The sequence below is a fragment of the Podarcis liolepis genome, assembly GCF_965112155.1.
Source record: "Podarcis liolepis genome assembly, chromosome: 11".
Classification (NCBI taxonomy): Eukaryota; Metazoa; Chordata; class Lepidosauria; order Squamata; family Lacertidae; genus Podarcis; species Podarcis liolepis.
Genome location: NC_139565.1, coordinates 64,265,494 through 64,282,762, shown reverse-complemented (window position 1 = coordinate 64,282,762; position 17,269 = coordinate 64,265,494). Strand labels below are relative to the sequence as shown.

The 17,269-nt window shown below is 50.0% G+C and overlaps 1 protein-coding gene across 3 annotated transcripts in view; it reads right to left on the bottom strand.

Annotated features, from left to right (window-relative positions):
* Positions 1-17,269, bottom strand: part of CNTFR (ciliary neurotrophic factor receptor) — a gene marked incomplete at its 3' end in the record, with an annotated part of 437,882 nt that overhangs the window by 29,348 nt on the left and 391,265 nt on the right. For all 3 annotated transcript variants that reach the window (XM_083466189.1, XM_083466191.1, XM_083466190.1), the window contains one exon: positions 14,612-14,778. In XM_083466189.1, coding sequence (XP_083322315.1) covers positions 14,612-14,778 — 167 coding nt within the window. The remainder of the gene's footprint in view (positions 1-14,611; positions 14,779-17,269) is intronic.

Here is a 17,269-nt window from a genome sequence, read left to right as displayed (position 1 = left end):
AGAAAGATGTCAAATCCTGCAGAGCCCTGGTCTCTTGGGACAGAGCGTTCCACTAAGTTGGGGCCAGTACTGAGGAGGCCCTGGCCCCAGTTGAGACCAATCTAACCACCTTGTGACCTGGGACCTCCAAAGTATTGTCATTTGTGGACCTTAAGGTCCTCCGTGGGACATACCAGGAGAGGCAGTCCCATAGGTATGAGGGTCCTAGGCTGCATAGGGCTTTAAAGGTCAAAACCAGCACCTTAAACCTGACCCTGTACTCCACCGGGAGCCAGTGCAGCTGGTATAGCACTGGATGAATGTGTTCCTGCAGCAAGGACCTTGTAAGGAGCCTTGCTGTGACATTCTGCACCCGCTGGAGTTTCTGGGTCAGCTTCAAGGGCAGCCCCGCGTACAGCGAGTTACAATAATCAAGCCTGGAGGTGACCGCCGCATGGATCACTGTGGCCAGATCAGGGCGAGAAAGGTAAGGGACCAACTGCTTAATATGGCGGAGATGGGAAAATGCCACCTTTGTAGGGGAAGGTGACCTGGTCAGTCCTCGTGTCTGAAAGAGGACCGGTCACACAACCACCAGATGCTTCTCAGCTTTGGAAAGAGAGGGATCACAGGGTCAGGGGGAGAGGAAGGCTCTCTCAGCAAAAGGGTCCACTTTCGGGACCTCTGGGCAGACTTGAACCCAGGCCCCGCTCATATGCAACAGAGAAGAACCCACCTCCAATTTCCCTTTTGCAACTATCACTTGGGCATGAGAGGTGTGGAGAAAGGGAGTTGACTGAGGCCCACAGAGAAAGAGGGACCATGGGGTCTCTTATATCCCTGCCTGATCACTGAGGTCTTTGGGGGAGTCATTGTTAGTGGTCCCTCAGGACTCAGATTTATGGCTCAGATCCACCAGGACCCACCTGGCTGCATTGTGTATCGGGCACCCAATTTTGTGGCACTCCCTTCCCCTTGTGACAGCCCCCCTCCCTGTTGAGCCTCTGGTGCCAACTGAATCCTTTTTGCTGTTGTCAGGCCCGTCTTTACCTGGGGGGTGCAAGGGGTGCTGTGCACCCGGGCGCTGAATTCAGGGGGGGGGGGCGCCAAATGTATACCTACTGTCCCTTTTGATCAGTGGCAGTGAAAAGCAATGGAGCGAAAGTCCTTGCCCCCGTCACTCTGTAGTGTCAAATATTCCCAACCAGTCAGGAAACAAAAGCTATTACTTCTGCTGTGTCGTTGTTACAGGTGATAGATTTTCCTCCCCCCCCCAAAAGCTCAACAACTTTGAGTTTGCCCCCCCCTAAAAAACCTGGGGGCAGCTAAACTAAATTTGGGGGCACTGGTCGGATCTTTGCACCCCGGTGCCACATATGCTAAAGACGGCCCTGGTTTTGTTGTTCCAGCTGGCTTTTTAAATGAAGTCTGGTTTTGCAGTTTTAACAGATTTCCCTCTTCAACGTGGCCATCTGTCAGGGATGCTTTAGCAGAGATCGCTGCGTTGCAGGGGGTTGGACTAGATGGCTCTTGGGTCTCTTCCAACTCAAAGTTTCTATGATTCTACATTTTGCAACTCTTGCACACCGCCTGGGGGCAACAGGCCTGATCCAAGAGGATCTTCTTATGCCCTTATGGAAACTGCAGGAGGAGAGGGTGCTTTTGCACTCAGGGGCTTCCCAGGGGGGGCACATGGCTGGCCCCTGTGAGAACAGGATGCTGGACTCGTGATTATGGTGCCACAAAAGCAGGGCCAGTGGCTGATGGGAGCTGTAGTAGGAAACATCTGTTACATCAGAGGAGACACGGCACTGGGAAAACCCAGGGCAGAAAAATTGGGAGGCCGTGGGGAGAAAGGAGGCCGGCAACTGAACAGATTTGTCCGTGGTCCTCTAGGCTCTGCTCCGGCCTCCGAGGAGAAGATGGAGGCAGAATGACAGAGCTCTTCCGTTTCTGCATCCTGGCCTGCGGCTCCAAGAGGCAGAACACGGCCTGCTCGCCTTTTATGACTGCTTAGTTGTTGCAATGCTTATCTTATTTATGATTGTAATTGTACGTTACCGCTCTTGAATTTTGCAAATAATTTGTAATTGTATGTTATTGCTCTCGAACTTTGCAAATAATTATACAGCTTGCTTCATTTGCAAAACTTATCCCGGTTGCAATTCAGCGGACTGCTTTGCTCTCTCATGCAAGCTGAGGCTTGAAGATTTAGGGCAGCTGTTACCAGCGCAATCTGGCTTCAAGCTGGAGCTGTGGCTGGGAACCGGGGTTCTGTGTGAAGGAGAAGGACTGAAGCCCCTCTCCCTTCCTCTGGCAGAAGGGAAATCTCTACAGTTCACTGGCAGGAAGCCATGGAAGTTAAACTAGGGTATGACTGGAGTACAGACCTGCCACTGCTGCAAGGTTTTTGCCCCAAAGTGCAGCTCAGAAGGTATGGGAGCAGTTTCAGCCTTGGGCAGAAAGATATGCATTCTCCCCAAAGAGGATTTGCAGCACAAAAGAAGCCAAAAAAAGGAAGCGAATCGGCATAAAATCTGCATGTAGAAAGTTCTTCCTTAGTCACAATCTCCTTTCTTGTCATTTGAATGCATTGGTTTGAAGTCCTCCACTCTGGAGCAGCAGAAAACAAGTCTGCTCCTCTTCAGATAAAGGTAAAAAGGTAAAGGACAGTTAAGTCCAGTCAAAGGTGACTATGGGGTTGCGGCACTCATCTCGCTTTCAGGCTGAGGGAGCCAACGTTTGTCCACAGCCAGCTTTCTGGGTCATGTGGCCATCAGGACTAAACCACTTCTGATACAACGCGACACCGTGACGGAAACCAGTACACACAGAAATGCTGTTTACCTTCCCGCCGCAGTGGTACCTATTTATCTACTTGCACTGGTGTGCTTTCAAACTGCTAGGTTGGCAGGAGCTGGGACAGAGAAACGGGAGCTCACCCTGTCGTTGGGAGTCAAACTGGCAACCTTCTGATCAGCAGGCCCAAGAGGCTCAGTGGTTTAGACCACAGCGCCACCGCATCCCTTCTCCTTTTCAGATATTAAAAGAGGGCTCTCATATCACCTTTCAGTCTCATTGAGATTCCTGCATTGAAGGGGGTTGGACTAGAAGACTCCAAGAATCCCTTCTGACTCAACAATTCCACGATTCGTCTCCTCCAAGCTAAACATCCCCAACTCTCTCAGCCATTCCTTGCAAGGCTTGGTTTCTGGAGCCTTGGCCATCTCGGTCGCCCTCTTCTGCACACCTTCCAGCTTGTCAATATCCTTCTTAATCTGGGGTGCCCAGAACTGGACTCAGGGAGTGAGTGGTTCCAAGCGTACATCCGAGGTCCGGCAGCCCTCCTGGAACTTGAGAGCAGGCTTGGTTTGTGTGCCAGGAGTCATTCCTCTCCAGTGGCCGTGGCTTCCATTCAGAAAAGGGGGAAGGATGTGCTCCAGATGTCCACACCCCCCCCTCCTGAAACTCCAAGTCCAGGTCTTGGGATGGGGAACAGAGAACATTGACTTCCACGAAAAGGACTCTAGGGTCCCGGCACAACAGGAAGGTCATAAATCCAGCACTGGCTGAGCTGAACAGACCCAGGTGTGCTGGTCCTGTGGGTTACCTGAGAGGCGAGGTCCGGTCCGTGGTCAAAGGTGCAACAGAGAGGCAGTCCATAGTAGCTGGAGCTGGGTGCAGGGCAGGGCAGGGAGTCAGGTGAAGTCAGGAACAGGCTTGCAAACCGGGAGCCAGGGCGGGTCTGGAGCTCAGGCAAAATAGCAGGATGGGGTTCAGGCAGGAACTAGCAACCAACAATGTTGCTCCCGCAACTTGGGACTGGGGCTGGCCGGCTGGCTTTTATCTGCCCCGAGGCATAGGGCGGCCCTGATCCTCAGGTGACTCGCCTCTCCATCTGTGGGAACTCAGTTCCCTCTGCCTCTCTGCCCTGAGCCTCTGCAGCTCAGAAGAGGCTGGAGGGTTACTGGACCCAGAGGCAACCTCCGCTTCCTCTGACAGGGTGGAGCACCTGCAGGCAATGGGTCCTCCATCACCTCAGGAGCCAGAGCAGACTCAGCTGATGCCTGCACCTGAGGTTCAAGCACAGGTAAGGACCCTTCAGGCTCATGCCCCAGCCCCGGCTCAGCTGGTTCTGGAGGCAGGGAATCCTGTGCAGGCTGGGATCCCTCAGGTTCAGCCTCTGAGTGCGAATCCCAGGCCATCACACCAGGTGACTCTGCAATGCAGCTCCACGTCAGAGGCTGCACATATGGAGCCCCAGGATAAGGAAGGCTGTGTCAGCTCAGCAGGGGACCCTGGGATGGGGGAAAACCTCAAATGTGCCAGCTTTTTCCAGGTATTTTGCTCCTCCACAGGTGTCGTTCGCGAGGCAGCCAATGTCTCCCTTGGTGTCAGCCCGGTTCCAGTTTTGCAAATCCACATTAATGTGGCTATGGTACGGTGAGAGTCGAGGGAGGAGAGGAGAGGGACCAGATGTGGGGAGAGGTTTTGGCAGGTGGGTGTCCGAGACTGGAAGGGCAAGGCCCAGGAGGACACAGATCATAGAATCATATAGTTGGAAGGGATCGTGAGGGTCATCGAATCTCCTGCGATGCAGGAATCTTTCCCCCATTGTGGGGCTCGAATCAAAGGCCCCAAGATTAAGAGTCTCATGTTCTACCAACTGAGCCAGAGCCTGCTGGATCAGGCCAGTGACCCATCTAGGCCAGCATCCTGCTCTCACCATGGCCAACCAGATACCTTTTCTGGGAAACCTACAAATGGGATTCGAACACAAGAGCACCCGTCCAGCAACTGGGAATTGGAAACATCACTGACTCCATCCATGGAGGCAGAGCAGAGCCGTTTTATCAAGGAGCCATCCATGATTTTGTCTAATCTTCTTTGAAAGCCAATCATGTCAGTGGCCATCCCTACCCCCTGTGGCAATGAGTTCCATAGCTTAACTATGCACTGTGCAATGGAGTCCTTCCTTTTATCTGTCCCGAACCTTCCGACTTTCAGCTTCATAGGATTAAATAACAACAACAACAATTATAATTTATTATTTGTACCCCACTCACCTGGCTGGGTTTCCCCAGGCACTCTGGGCGGCTTCCAACAAAGTATGAAAATACAGTAGTCTGTTAAACATTAAAAGCTTCCCTAAATAGGGCTACCTTCAGATGTCTTCTAAAAGTCAGACAGTTGTTTATTTCCTTGGTATCAGATGGGAGGGCGTTCCACAGGGCGGGCGCCACTACCGAGAAGGCCCTCTGCCTGGTTCCCTGTAACTTGGCTTCTCGCAGTGAGGGAACTGACAAAAGGCCCTCAGTGCTGGACCTCAGTGTCCGGGTAGAACGATGGGGGTGGAGACGCTCCTTCAGGTATACTGGACCGAGGCCGTTTAGGGCTTTAAAGGTCAGCACCAACACTGTGAATTGTGCTCGGAAACATACTGGGAGCCAGTGTAGGTCTTTCAAGACCGGTGTTATGTGGTCTCGGCAGTCGCTCCCAGTCACCAGTCTAGCAGCCGCATTCTGGATTAGTTGTAGTTTCCAGGTCACCTTCAAAGGTAGCCCCACGTAGAGTGCATTGCAGATGTCCACGACTTCTAGTTTTATGAGACACAGAGAAATATTTTTCCCTCTATCCATTTCCTCCACACTAGGCATCATCTGATAAAACTTCTCTCATGCTACTTGTGACTCGCTTCTTTTCTAAGCCAAAAGTTAACCTTAACTATTCGAGGCGAACGAATACATGTATCTGTGGGACAGTGGAAAAGAAGCGCTGTCAGGAAAAGCACACTTCTAAAAGGAGTAAAGGAAGCTCAGAAGCAAAGTCTCCTCTTTCTTCCCAGAGCAAACGGCTCTTTTCATGCATATTTATAAATTCTTTATCCCACAGGTTCAAGGTGACTGGAGAGCAGACTGAAACCCTCATCAGACGACTGCCTTGCACGGACAGCTCTCTTTGAAGCAGCAGCCCTAGGATAGGACAGCTCCTGCAAAATCACTGTCAGGAAGAACTACTGGCTGCACACTTAGCACTGAGCCACGTTCAAGGTTCTGGTAGTGATTTACAAAGCTCTGGAAGACTTAGGTCCAGGGCACGCCAGAGATCGCCCAAACACTTCTTTCCCAGCTCGATCGCTTAGATCATCTGCCGAAGAACTGCCGCTTGTTCCTCAAGTTGGTGAGGCTCACCAGACAACGAGAAATCCAGCCTTTAGCACCGTCATCCCAGTCCTGCGGAACTCTCTGCCACTGGAGAGTCAGCAGGCAATTGAGAACACATCTTTCTGCAATGGGCAATTTATGTGTGTTTTTAACTCGGATGTGGTTTTAATTGTACGGCTTGTTCCATTTTTATTGCTGTCAACCGCTTTGATATATTCTTTATTACATGGCGGTATACAACAATCACTATATATAAAAAAATGTTTAAGTATAACTTTATGAAAAATACAGAAGCTTTTCTACTAGGGATAACGGACACAGGTATAGCAAGTGAAGAGCAGAAAATATTCCTCTATGCCACAGGAGCGGCAAGGATCCTAACTGCTAAAAACTGGAAAAAAGAAACTGTGCCAACAAAAAAGGAACGGCAAGACAGACTGTTAAGAGTCTATTGAACTGGCTAGATTAACAGAGGCAATGAGAGATCACACTAGACAAGAGTTTCAAAAAGCATGGGGAAAACACAGAGAATACTTCACAAAACAGTGTCCTAAAATACATACCTGGACTTGTTTCGATTAATGTCTGCAGGAGACTTTGTGGATATTTAAGTTGTAATTAGAAAAATCTGAATAATTATTCATAAAGGAAACAGCTTATAAGAAGTAAATAAGGAGGCCAGATACAGGATAAAGGAAGTCTTTTATTTGGTTGTTTGTATTGTTGTATGTTATGCTCATTGCATACTATGTTCATGTTTAATGAGGGTGGATTTCTCTATTGGGGGGTGGGAGGGTTATGTTGTAAATAAAATTTCTAATAATAAACAAACAAACAAACACTACAAGTGATAAATAAATAAACAAATACAGCAAGTCCGGGGGGGGGGGGGGCTGGATGCAGCCGAGCACCCCTGACACTGCCACCCCTGTCCTGTCCTGACCGCCCTGCTCCTTCTTTCACGAGTCGGTGCCTGGGAGAGGATCTGTCCCGCTGGCTGCAGGGCAATAAAACCTCAAACTATCCCCAGATGTCTCTCTTGGCGCATTAGGGACCCGTCATCTGCGCATCACATGGCGTGTCAGAGGTGGCGTCCGCCCTAATCGCCTTTTGATATGCAGAATAATTAGCCGGGCCAGGAAGCTGCAATTTTAATGCTGTGCGTTCTCTTCCCACAATTCGCCCAAGGCCCCCAATAGAAAAAAGGGGGGGCGAAGTGTGCGCTCTCTCAATGCGCTCGTTGTCCGTCCGTCCCCTTCTCTCCTTTGCAACCAGAATGCAAACACCATCTGTCCAGGCTGTGGGAGCCATTAGGGCTCCTGGAAAGCAGATCAGGATCCATCGACGTGGCTCTGCTTTTGCCCTGGCCCAGGTACGCCCCGTGCTCTGCAGAGCAGCAGCCAAGAGCTCCCTCGGCCACATTTGCAACACTAAGACAAGAGTCTCCCGAGTTGCTTCCCACTCAGAGCATGTGGAACGCAACAAACCTGTCCCTGCAAATCCTGGAATGCTGACCCAAGTTTAGGAGCACTTCAGTGAGCGAGTTCAGGACTCAATCTATCCGCTTCTGGAGTATTCTCCATTAACTACCATATATTTCCGTGTAGAAGACTAGGTTTTTTTTCAACAGAAAAACAATGTTTAAAATTGGGGGTCGTCTTACACATGGGTAGTGCCTGTTAGAATTCTTGCTCCGTGATTGTAGTCATGGGATTGTTGTCTTTCACATGACTGTGTATGTTTTGACTCCACAAAGTGGGAAGTGACGGAGACAGGATGTTTGTGTTACTGTATTTCGTGAAGTAGGACTATTGTCCTTTGTTCTTTCTCTCTTTGCTGTCTGATGCTAGAGAGAGAGGGAGCCATGTTGCCAATGCTCCATGTGTGTTTATATGTAAATAAAGTAGATTAGCCAAAATGCTGAGTTGCTGAGGTCTGTTACGCATGATGTGGAAACTCTGCGGATCCCTAAGTGTCCCGGTGTCTGTTGGCATCGGTCGCTGTGATGTTCAGGCTGAAGAAAGCTTTTGAAGCTCCTGAACGATTGACCAGGAGGGAAAAAACATGCCAGTTGGGCATGTGTCTCTGCCAGGGTTCTACTCGAGTGTAGGCTGAACTCCTGACAGTGCCGGGGGGGGGGGGGGGAGACGTGGTATTGGTTGACACTGCAAGCCAGAGATGGTCTGTAGCGTGTTATTGGTGTCTGTGGCAAGGGGTGGTGTTGATTGGTTGTTGCTGAGGCAATTGGGCGGGTAATAGGCTGCTTCTGCTGGCGAAGGGACAGACGTTAGGAGGTTTTTGCGATGTGCGCGAGTGAGTTTTTTCCAGCAACCCCCCCCCCGTGGGCAATTCCCCCCCATTTTCTAAATTTTTAGTCCTCAAAACTAGGGGGCATCTTATACCTACGGGACCGCCTCTCCTGGTATGCCCCGCGGAGGACCTTAAGGTCCACAAATGACAACACTTTGGAGGTCCCAAGTCGCAAGGTGGTTAGACTGGTCTCCACTAGGGCCAGGGCCTTTTCAGTGCTGGCCCTGACTTGGTGGAATGCTCTATCACAAGAGACCAGGGCCCTGTGGGACTTGGCATCTTTCCGCAGGGCCTGCAAGACAAAGCTGTTCCGCCTGGCCTTTGGTTTGGACTCAGTCTGACCCTTATGTTTCCCTCCCCTTATGGTCTTGATCTATGGGCTACTTTTAAAACAAGGCTACTTTTTAAATTGCATTTTAACCTGTATTTTAAATTGGCTCCCCCCCCCCCATGTTTCTATTGTAATTTTACTGGTGTTAGCTGCCCTGAGTCTGGCTCTGCCGGGGAGGGTGAGGTATAAATAAAATTTATCATTATTATTATTATACATGAGGGTGTGTTATACACGGAAAGTATGGTATTTTTACGGCTGTCCCGGACTTGCTTTGCGAAGCAGGCTCAGGAGCGAAGAAAAATCAGGAACAAAGCCAAGCTCACCTTCCTCCTGTGGAGGTCTCTGGGCAGGTTCAAATCCCCACTAAGCCACAAAACCCCATGGGAGACTTTGGGAGGGTCCATCACTCTTGGACTGGCCCACTTTGCAGGGTTGTTGTGAAGACAAAAACACGTTGATGGGCGCGGTGGTGGTGGGGAACCCTGCATGCTTCTCTGAGCTCTTGGGAAGGTGGGTGGGCTCTCGCTCCCTTTCCCCGTCACACTCCCAGTGTCTACAGAATTGCAGAGTCCGAAGGGATCCCGAGGGACATCTAGACCAACCCCTGTGCAACAGGAAACTCAGGTAGGCCAGAGAAGGGTGATGCCGTGCTGCAGAAATCCACCAGCTCGCAGAGTGCTGGGCTGGAGACTCACTCTATAAGGGAGCTTGTCAGGGGACTGCCATCGGAAGAGGGAAGGGAGGCAGAGGGGCAGTTGGGTTACAGGGAAATCTCCGAAAATCTTGCAAAGCAGTTCCTCTTCCTGTGGTGGGGAAAGCCACACCTCTAGTGGGGAAGAGGGGAAGGGACCAGAGGATGCTGCTGGGAGCCTCAGCACTGCTCCTGGCCAAGCCGGCCAGGAAGGAAGCATGCCTCTTCTGTCGCCCACCTTGCACAGAGGTGTAAAACGCAAAGAAGGAAGGAAACGGCTGGGGGTGACTAAGCTCTTATGTTGGGGGAGGACCCGGAAATGACCACTCCTGGATTCTGCTAGCGATTGAGACAGACATGAACTTGTGGTAAAGGTAAAGGGACCCCTGACCATTAGGTCCAGTTGTGACCGACTCTGGGGTTGCGGCGCTCATCTCGCTTTACTGGCCGAGGGAGCCGGCGTACAGCTTCCAGGTCATGTGGCCAGCAGGACTAAGCCGCTTCTGGCGAACCAGAGCAGCACACAGAAACGCCGTTTACCTTCCCGCCGGAGCGGTACCTATTTATCTACTTGCACTTTGATGTGCTTTCGAACTGCTAGGTTGGCAGGAGCAGGGACTGAGCAACGGGCGCTCACCCCGTTGCGGGGATTCGAACCGCCAACCTTCCTATCGGCAAGCCCTAGGCTCTGTGGTTTAACCCACAGCGCCACCCGCGTCCCTCAACTTGTGGTACTGCACTGTAAATAGTTTCACACCAAAATAAAACCTGTAAAAGACAGGTCAGAGTCCTGATTGGGTACTCTGCCATCTGACAGAGCTGAACCGTGAATGGGGAAAGACTCCATTTGCCATCAGGGGGTGGGGTGGGGGGTGGTCTCACCTGTACTACGCCCCCCCTCCAGCCCAAAGAGCCTTCAGAAGGGAGTTGCTGTCACAGACTTTAGAGGAATGTGCATTTTAATGAACTGAACAGAGCGGAGGATTTTGAGTCATGGGGTGTGTGTGCATGAACACTGCTTAAGTTTATTTTTCGGCTGCTATTTTGCTCATGTGGTTAATATTGTTTTAGAGGTTATAAATGCTGCACTGCTTTGTTAATCGTATAGCATGGATTTTGCTTTAATTGTGACGTGCAGCTTAATTTTTAAGCGGTTGCTTTGTTAACAGTGTTTTATAGATTGTAACTGTTTCACTAATGATTTGCTGATTATTCGATATGACTCTTGCAGTGTTCGCGATGTTTCATGACGCTCTACCGTGCTATTGTCATTTATCGCTTGCAAGCCGCTTTGGGATTCACTTGAATGAAAAGCAGCTTAGAAAGATATCAAATCAAATCAAAACACCCTCTTGGAAAACCCTGCCATTGCATAGCTTCTGAATCTTTTCTTGCACAACTCGCACCAGATACCTTTCAAACTGCATGTGACGCAGCAGCTGTCCTTGTTAATCCTTGCATTCCCTGATACTCTTAGACCCTGGTTGATGAGAGCCTGCACTGCTTTTGCACATTTCACTACGCTGTGATGCTTAACGTCACCCAAAAGGCGGTGGCAAGCAGGATCCTGAGGTTTGCCACGCTGGTGCTTTTCTTAATTCTCTCCTTCCGAATCCGGGACCTCGTTCCGTTCTGATCGCTTGCTCAGATGCTTGGAAAAGCCTTCCTTCTTTGCCGGCCCTCCGTTTCCTCTGAGCAAAGCGCATGGCTGAGCTCGCCGGGTCCCTTTCTGCCATCCTGGCAAAGAGCCCATCGTGGGTCTCTGTTTCCTCAGAAGGCATCATTAAGCAAGCAATTCTGGCGGGACGGAGAGTGGAGCGGAAGGCTGGACACGTCGGAGAAACAGCGCATATTTCTGCCGCCATTTAAAATGGAAATGTGCCGCGACTCCGCACAGCGAGCAGCTCATTCCTGTTGGTGTGCAGCTGCAGCGGAGATCAAAGGAACACATCTCTCATTTTCCAGGCGATTGAGTGCTCTTCCTCCATCTTACTGGCGGGGAAGGAAATGTTCTGCCAGATATTCCAAGCAGGGAGCCTTCTCCAAGCCAGAGGAGGCCGGATCATCCCCTGGGGACCTTTACGTTTGGAGAATCCTCCTCGCTCCATCCCTCGTACTGGGTGGTCCAGCAAAGGAAAGCCTGGGAAGACGCAGTTCCCACCAAGACAAGATGCCACATTCTATTTATTCCACAATCTACAGTGGTGCCTCGCAAGACGAAATTAATTCGTTCCGCAATTCTCTTCGTCTTGCGGTTTTTTCGTCTTGCGATGCACGGTTTCCCATAGGAATGCATTGAAAATCAATTAATGCGTTCCTAGGGAAACCACCTTCAGGCCAGGTCCGGGGAAACTTCAAAAGAGCTTCGGGAAGTCCAGTGGGGGGCCAAGGGATTCCCTCCCAGCCGCCCGCATTTAGAAGCGCTCGGGGCAAAGCAGCGAAGTGCGCTGCTTTCCCCGGAGTGCTTTTAAACGTGGGTGGCTGGGAAGGAATCCCTTGGACCCCCGCCGGACTTCAAAAGAGCTTCGGGAAGTCCAGCGGGGGGCCAAGGGATTCCCTCCCAGCCGCCCGCATTTAAAAGCACTCCGGGCAAAGCAGCGCACTTCGCTGCTTTCCCCGGAGTGCTTTTAAACGTGGGCGGCTGGGAAGGAATCCCTTGGCCCCCCGCTGGACTTCAAAAGAGCTTCGGGAAGTCCAGCGGGGGGCCAAGGGATTCCCTCCCAGCCGCCCGCATTTAAAAGCACTCTGGGCAAAGCAGCGAAGTGCGCTGCTTTCCCGAGCGCTTCTAAATGCGCTGCGCTTCCCCGCTGTCCTGGAGATTTCCCTATGGGCTTTCGTCTTGCGAAGCAAGCCCATAGGGAAATTCGTTTTGCGAAGCGCCTCCAAAACGGAAAACCCTTTCGTCTAGCGGGTTTTCCGTCTTGCGAGGCGTTCGTCTTGCGGGGTACCACTGTATATGGATGCCGGCTAACAGATTGAGGTTGAATCCTGACAAGACAGAAGTACTGTTTTGGGGGGACGGGGGCGGGTGGGTGTGGGGGACTCCCTGGTCCTGAATGGGGTAACTGTGCCCCTGAAGGGCCAGGTGCACAGCCTGGGAGTCATTCTGGACTCACAGCTGTCCATGGAGGCGCAGGTCCATTCTGTGTCCAGGACAGCTGTTTATCAGCTCCATCTGGTACGCAGGCTGAGACCCTAACCTGCCCGTGGACTGTCTCGCCAGAGTGGTGCATGCTCTGGTTATCTCCCGCTTGGACTACTGCAATGTGCTCTACGTGGGGCTGCCTTTGAAGGTGACCCGGAAACTACAACTAATCCAGAATGCGGCAGCTAGACTGGGGACTGGGAGCGGCCGCAGAGATCATATAACACCTGTCCTGAAAGACCTACATTGGCTCCCAGTACGTTTCCGAGCACAATTCAAAGTGTTGGTGCTGACCTTTAAAGCCCTAAACGGCCTTGGTCCAGTATATCTGAAGGAGAATCTCCACCCCCATCATTCAGCCTGGACACTGAGATCCAGCACTGAGGGCTTTCTGGCGGTTCCCTTACTGCGAGAAGCCAAGTTACAGGAAACCAGGCAGAGGGCCTTCTTGGTGGTGGCGCCCACCCTGTGGAACACCCTCCCATCACATGTCAAAGAGAACAACAACTACCAGACTTTTAGAAGACATCTGAGGGCAGCCCTGTTCAGGGAAGCTTTTAATGTTGAATAGGTTATTGTATTTTAGTGTTCTGTGGGAAACTATCCAGAGTGGCTGGGGAAACCCAGCCAGATGGACGGGGTATAAATAAATAATAATAATAATAATAATAATAATAATAATAATAATAATAATTATTATTATTATTATTATTATTATTATTATTATTTGCTTACAGGGGGAGGTTCAAGCCTTGTTTCTGCCCTGAAATGTGGCCTTGCAAAATGTGCTTTCTGTAGAATGGGCTGAGGGAGGGATACTAGCAACCCACCTCCAAGAGTGGCTGTTGTAAGAAGGAATCTTCCTTGGAGGTTTACAAAAACAGGTCGGGTGGTCATCTGTCAGGGAATATTTCGCTGAGATTCCTGTATTGCGGGGGTTGGGTTAGATGACGACTGGGATAGAATCATAGAATCATAGAGTTGGAAGAGACCACAAGGGCCATCGAGTCCAACCCCCTGCCAAGCAGGAAACACCATCAGAGCACTCCTGACATATGGTTGTCAAGCCTCTGCTTAAAGACCTCCAAAGGAGGAGACTCCACCACACTCCTTGGCAGCAAATTCCACTGTCAAACAGCTCTTACTGTCAGGAAGTTCTTCCTAATGTTTAGGTGGAATCTTCTTTCTTGTAGTTTGGATCCATTGCTCCGTGTCCGCTTCTCTGGAGCAGCAGAAAACAACCTTTCTCCCTCTTCTATGTGACATCCTTTTATATATTTGAACATGGCTATCATATCACCCCTTAACCTCCTCTTCTCCAGGCTAAACATGCCCAGCTCCCTTAGCCGTTCCTCATAAGACATCGTTTCCAGGCCTTTGACCATTTTGGTTGCCCTCCTCTGGACATGTTCCAGTTTGTCAGTGTCCTTCTTGAATTGTGGTGCCCAGAACTGGACACAGTACTCCAGGTGAGGTCTGACCAGAGCAGAATACAGTGGCACTATTACTTCCCTTGATCTAGATGCTATACTCCTATTGATGCAGCCCAGATGTCCCTTCCAACTCTAGAATTCAATGATTCTTTGAATCCAGTTCAGACTTGTAAAACACCTTGTGATCTTTGGATGAAAGGCAATATAACTATTCCCTCGCTTTCCATTCACCAAGTGATTTAAACTGCACCTCATAATATGTATATATTCGTTCCAATGTACAATATATTTTTGTTCCGCATTCCGATCAATATTGTATCAAGCACCATACATTTGTGTGTAGTAGGCGTGCACAATATATATTTCGAAGCGTAAAAAGATAAAATGAAATTACTAATTTGTTGGAAGTTGCCCAAGAGTGGGTGAGGCAACCCGGTTAGATGGGCGGCAAACAAACAAGTAAATATTAACAACAACAGATTGCAAAGCATTTTGCAAACACAAAAGTATGACGCCTCTCCCAAGGCAGAAGCCGGGACCAGCCACCATATTTACCTATCGCGAACTCATCGAAAGAGATGGAGGTGGAGCTGCTGCCCAGAGCATTTGTGACCGTCAAAGTCACCTTGTACTTCTTGCTGGAGAAAAGGTGAAGGTACCGGATGTAGCACCTGTTTTTGAGGGACACGTCCATGTCACACACAATCTCCTTGGAGTCGTGCCTGGAGAAAGAGAAGAGTCGAGGCTGAGATGACGCAGGGAGGAAAGGTAAAGGGACCCCTGACCATTAGGTCCAGTCGTGGCCAACTCTGGGGTTGCGGCGCTCATCTTGCTTTACTGGCCGAGGGAGCCGGTGTTTGTTCGCAGACAGCTTCAGGGTCATGTGGCCAGCAGGACTAAGCCGCTTCTGGCGAACCAGAGCAGTGCATGGAAACGCCGTTTACCTTCCCGCCGGAGCGGTACCTATTTATCTACTTGCACTTTGACGTGCTTTTGAACTGCTAGGCTGGCAGGAGCAGGGACCGAGCAACAGGAGCTCACCCCGTTGCAGGGATTCGAAATGCCGCCCTTCTGATCAGCAAGCCCTAGGCTCTGTGGTTTAACCCACAGCGCTACCCATGTCCCAAAGGTAAAGGTACCCCTGACCATTAGGTCCAGTCGCAGATGACTCTGGGGTTGCGGCGCTCATCTTACTCTATAGACCGAGGGAGCCAGCGTTTGTCCGCAGAAAGCTTCCAGGAGCAGGGACAGAGCAACGGGAGCTCACCCCGTCGCGGGGATTTGAACCGCCGACCTTCTGATTGGCAAGTCCTAGGCTCTGTGGTTTAACCCACAGCACCACCGGCGTCCCTCCCTTACCCCTACTTTCCTCAAATTATCACAGTTCAGAACCACATTGATATAATGAAATACCACTTTACCCTCCACCAGTTAGGAAACTCTTTGCTGCATACATGCATACACACCCTTCTTTGTTATAATAATAATAATAATATATTTTTTAATTTATTTATACCCTGCCCTCCTCTGCTAGAGCCAGGCTCAGGGTGGCTGACACCAGTAAAGTTACAATAAAAACATAATGGGGGTAAGAAAAACACAATTTAAAATATGGTTTAAAATACAATTTAAAATGCAGCCTCATTTTAAAAGTCAAAACCATAAGGGGAGGGAAACATAAGGGTCAGACTGAGTCCAAACCAAAGGCCAGGCAGAACAGCTCTGTCTTGCAGGCCCAGCGGAAAGATGTTACTTCTGAATCCAGGTTATATCCCATTTAAATCACCGTGAAAGGTTAGCCATGACTTCACTGACATCCTGCTCCCTTTCAAGGGGAACTAAACACAGCTTGTGTCATCTAGATCACACTTGTAGTAATTCCTAAGGAGTCTCAGGCAGAAATGCCGCTTAGTTGGTCCAACTTAGTTGGTCTTTAAGGTGCTACTGGAAGGAATTTTTTTATTTTGACTATGGCAGACCAACACGGCTACCTATCTGTAACTAGAAATGCCGCTGTTTGCTTGAAATGCAGAAAAGTGGCAACAAGAGGTGTTGGCCAAAGGGAGAACCGAGACCTCGGAGAGCAGCCGCCAATCACAGCATCATGGAATGGTAGAGTTGGAAGGGGTCTTAAAGGGTCCTCTAGTCCACCCCCTGCAATGTAGGAATCCCAGGTAAAGAATCCCGGACAGTTGAACCTCCAGCCTCTGCCTAAAAACATCCAGTGAAGGCGAGTCCGCAGGTGAGAAGACTGAGATGAACAGATATAAATGCCAACTTTGTATATTTGTGGAAAATGGCCGGATTGGGGTTTCACATGAGGGCCCATATTCAGGGCTGAATTTCAAGTCTGGGATTTCACACCTTCCCTGTACTATCACACAGGGCAGTAGCTACTCAAAAGAAGGAGTAAAATCCTCACATGCTCAGAGACATTCTCCATTATTCAAGAGATGGAGGAAAGCCCGGCTCAAACTTAGGGTTGCAGCAAAATATCAGGGATATTTTGGATTGCAGGGTGCAAAGATTGAGGTGGGAAGAGAAGGGGAAAGTTCAGATGAAAGCATCATGTTCTCTCCAACCTTGAGTGCGTACATCATGTTGACCCTGTCAACTCTCACAAGAACAGGCACCACAGTCCTTGTTTATCAAGGAAACAGGCTTCGGGCTGCTGTCCTGGAAATAGAATTTATGTTTTCACCCGCCTCATAATCAGACCTTTTTTTTTTTTTTAGCCCTTCACAAGGAGAGCAAGTCGGTGGCTGTTGTTCAGCACAAATAATGGTGGACACAGACAAGGGACTGACATGTGGGAGGAAATCTCCGCATCAGCACTTGCCACCAGATTTCACCTAAAGTGAAATCCCAAGCCGTATCTGGAAGTTCCAGTTCAGGCCAAGTAACAGGAGGATCTGGAAGGAAGCAAATAATTTTGATGAAGCTGGCTAAATTACTTGGGGATAGCGCACCTCTAAAATTGTCAAAAGGGAATATTTCTTCACATGACGGTAACTTGCGGCACTCTCTGTTGTGAGGGTGTGCTAAATTAATTCAGAGGGAGTAAATCTACCCTGGTTGACCATCAAAGATCAGGATCCTCAACTCACTTCCTGCGCCTTCCAGTACACTGCAGGAGAGGGCATTCTGGCAAGCGGGGAGACATTGATTCCCCCTCCCCAAAAAGGCCACAATGAGCTGTGCCTACCCAATTTC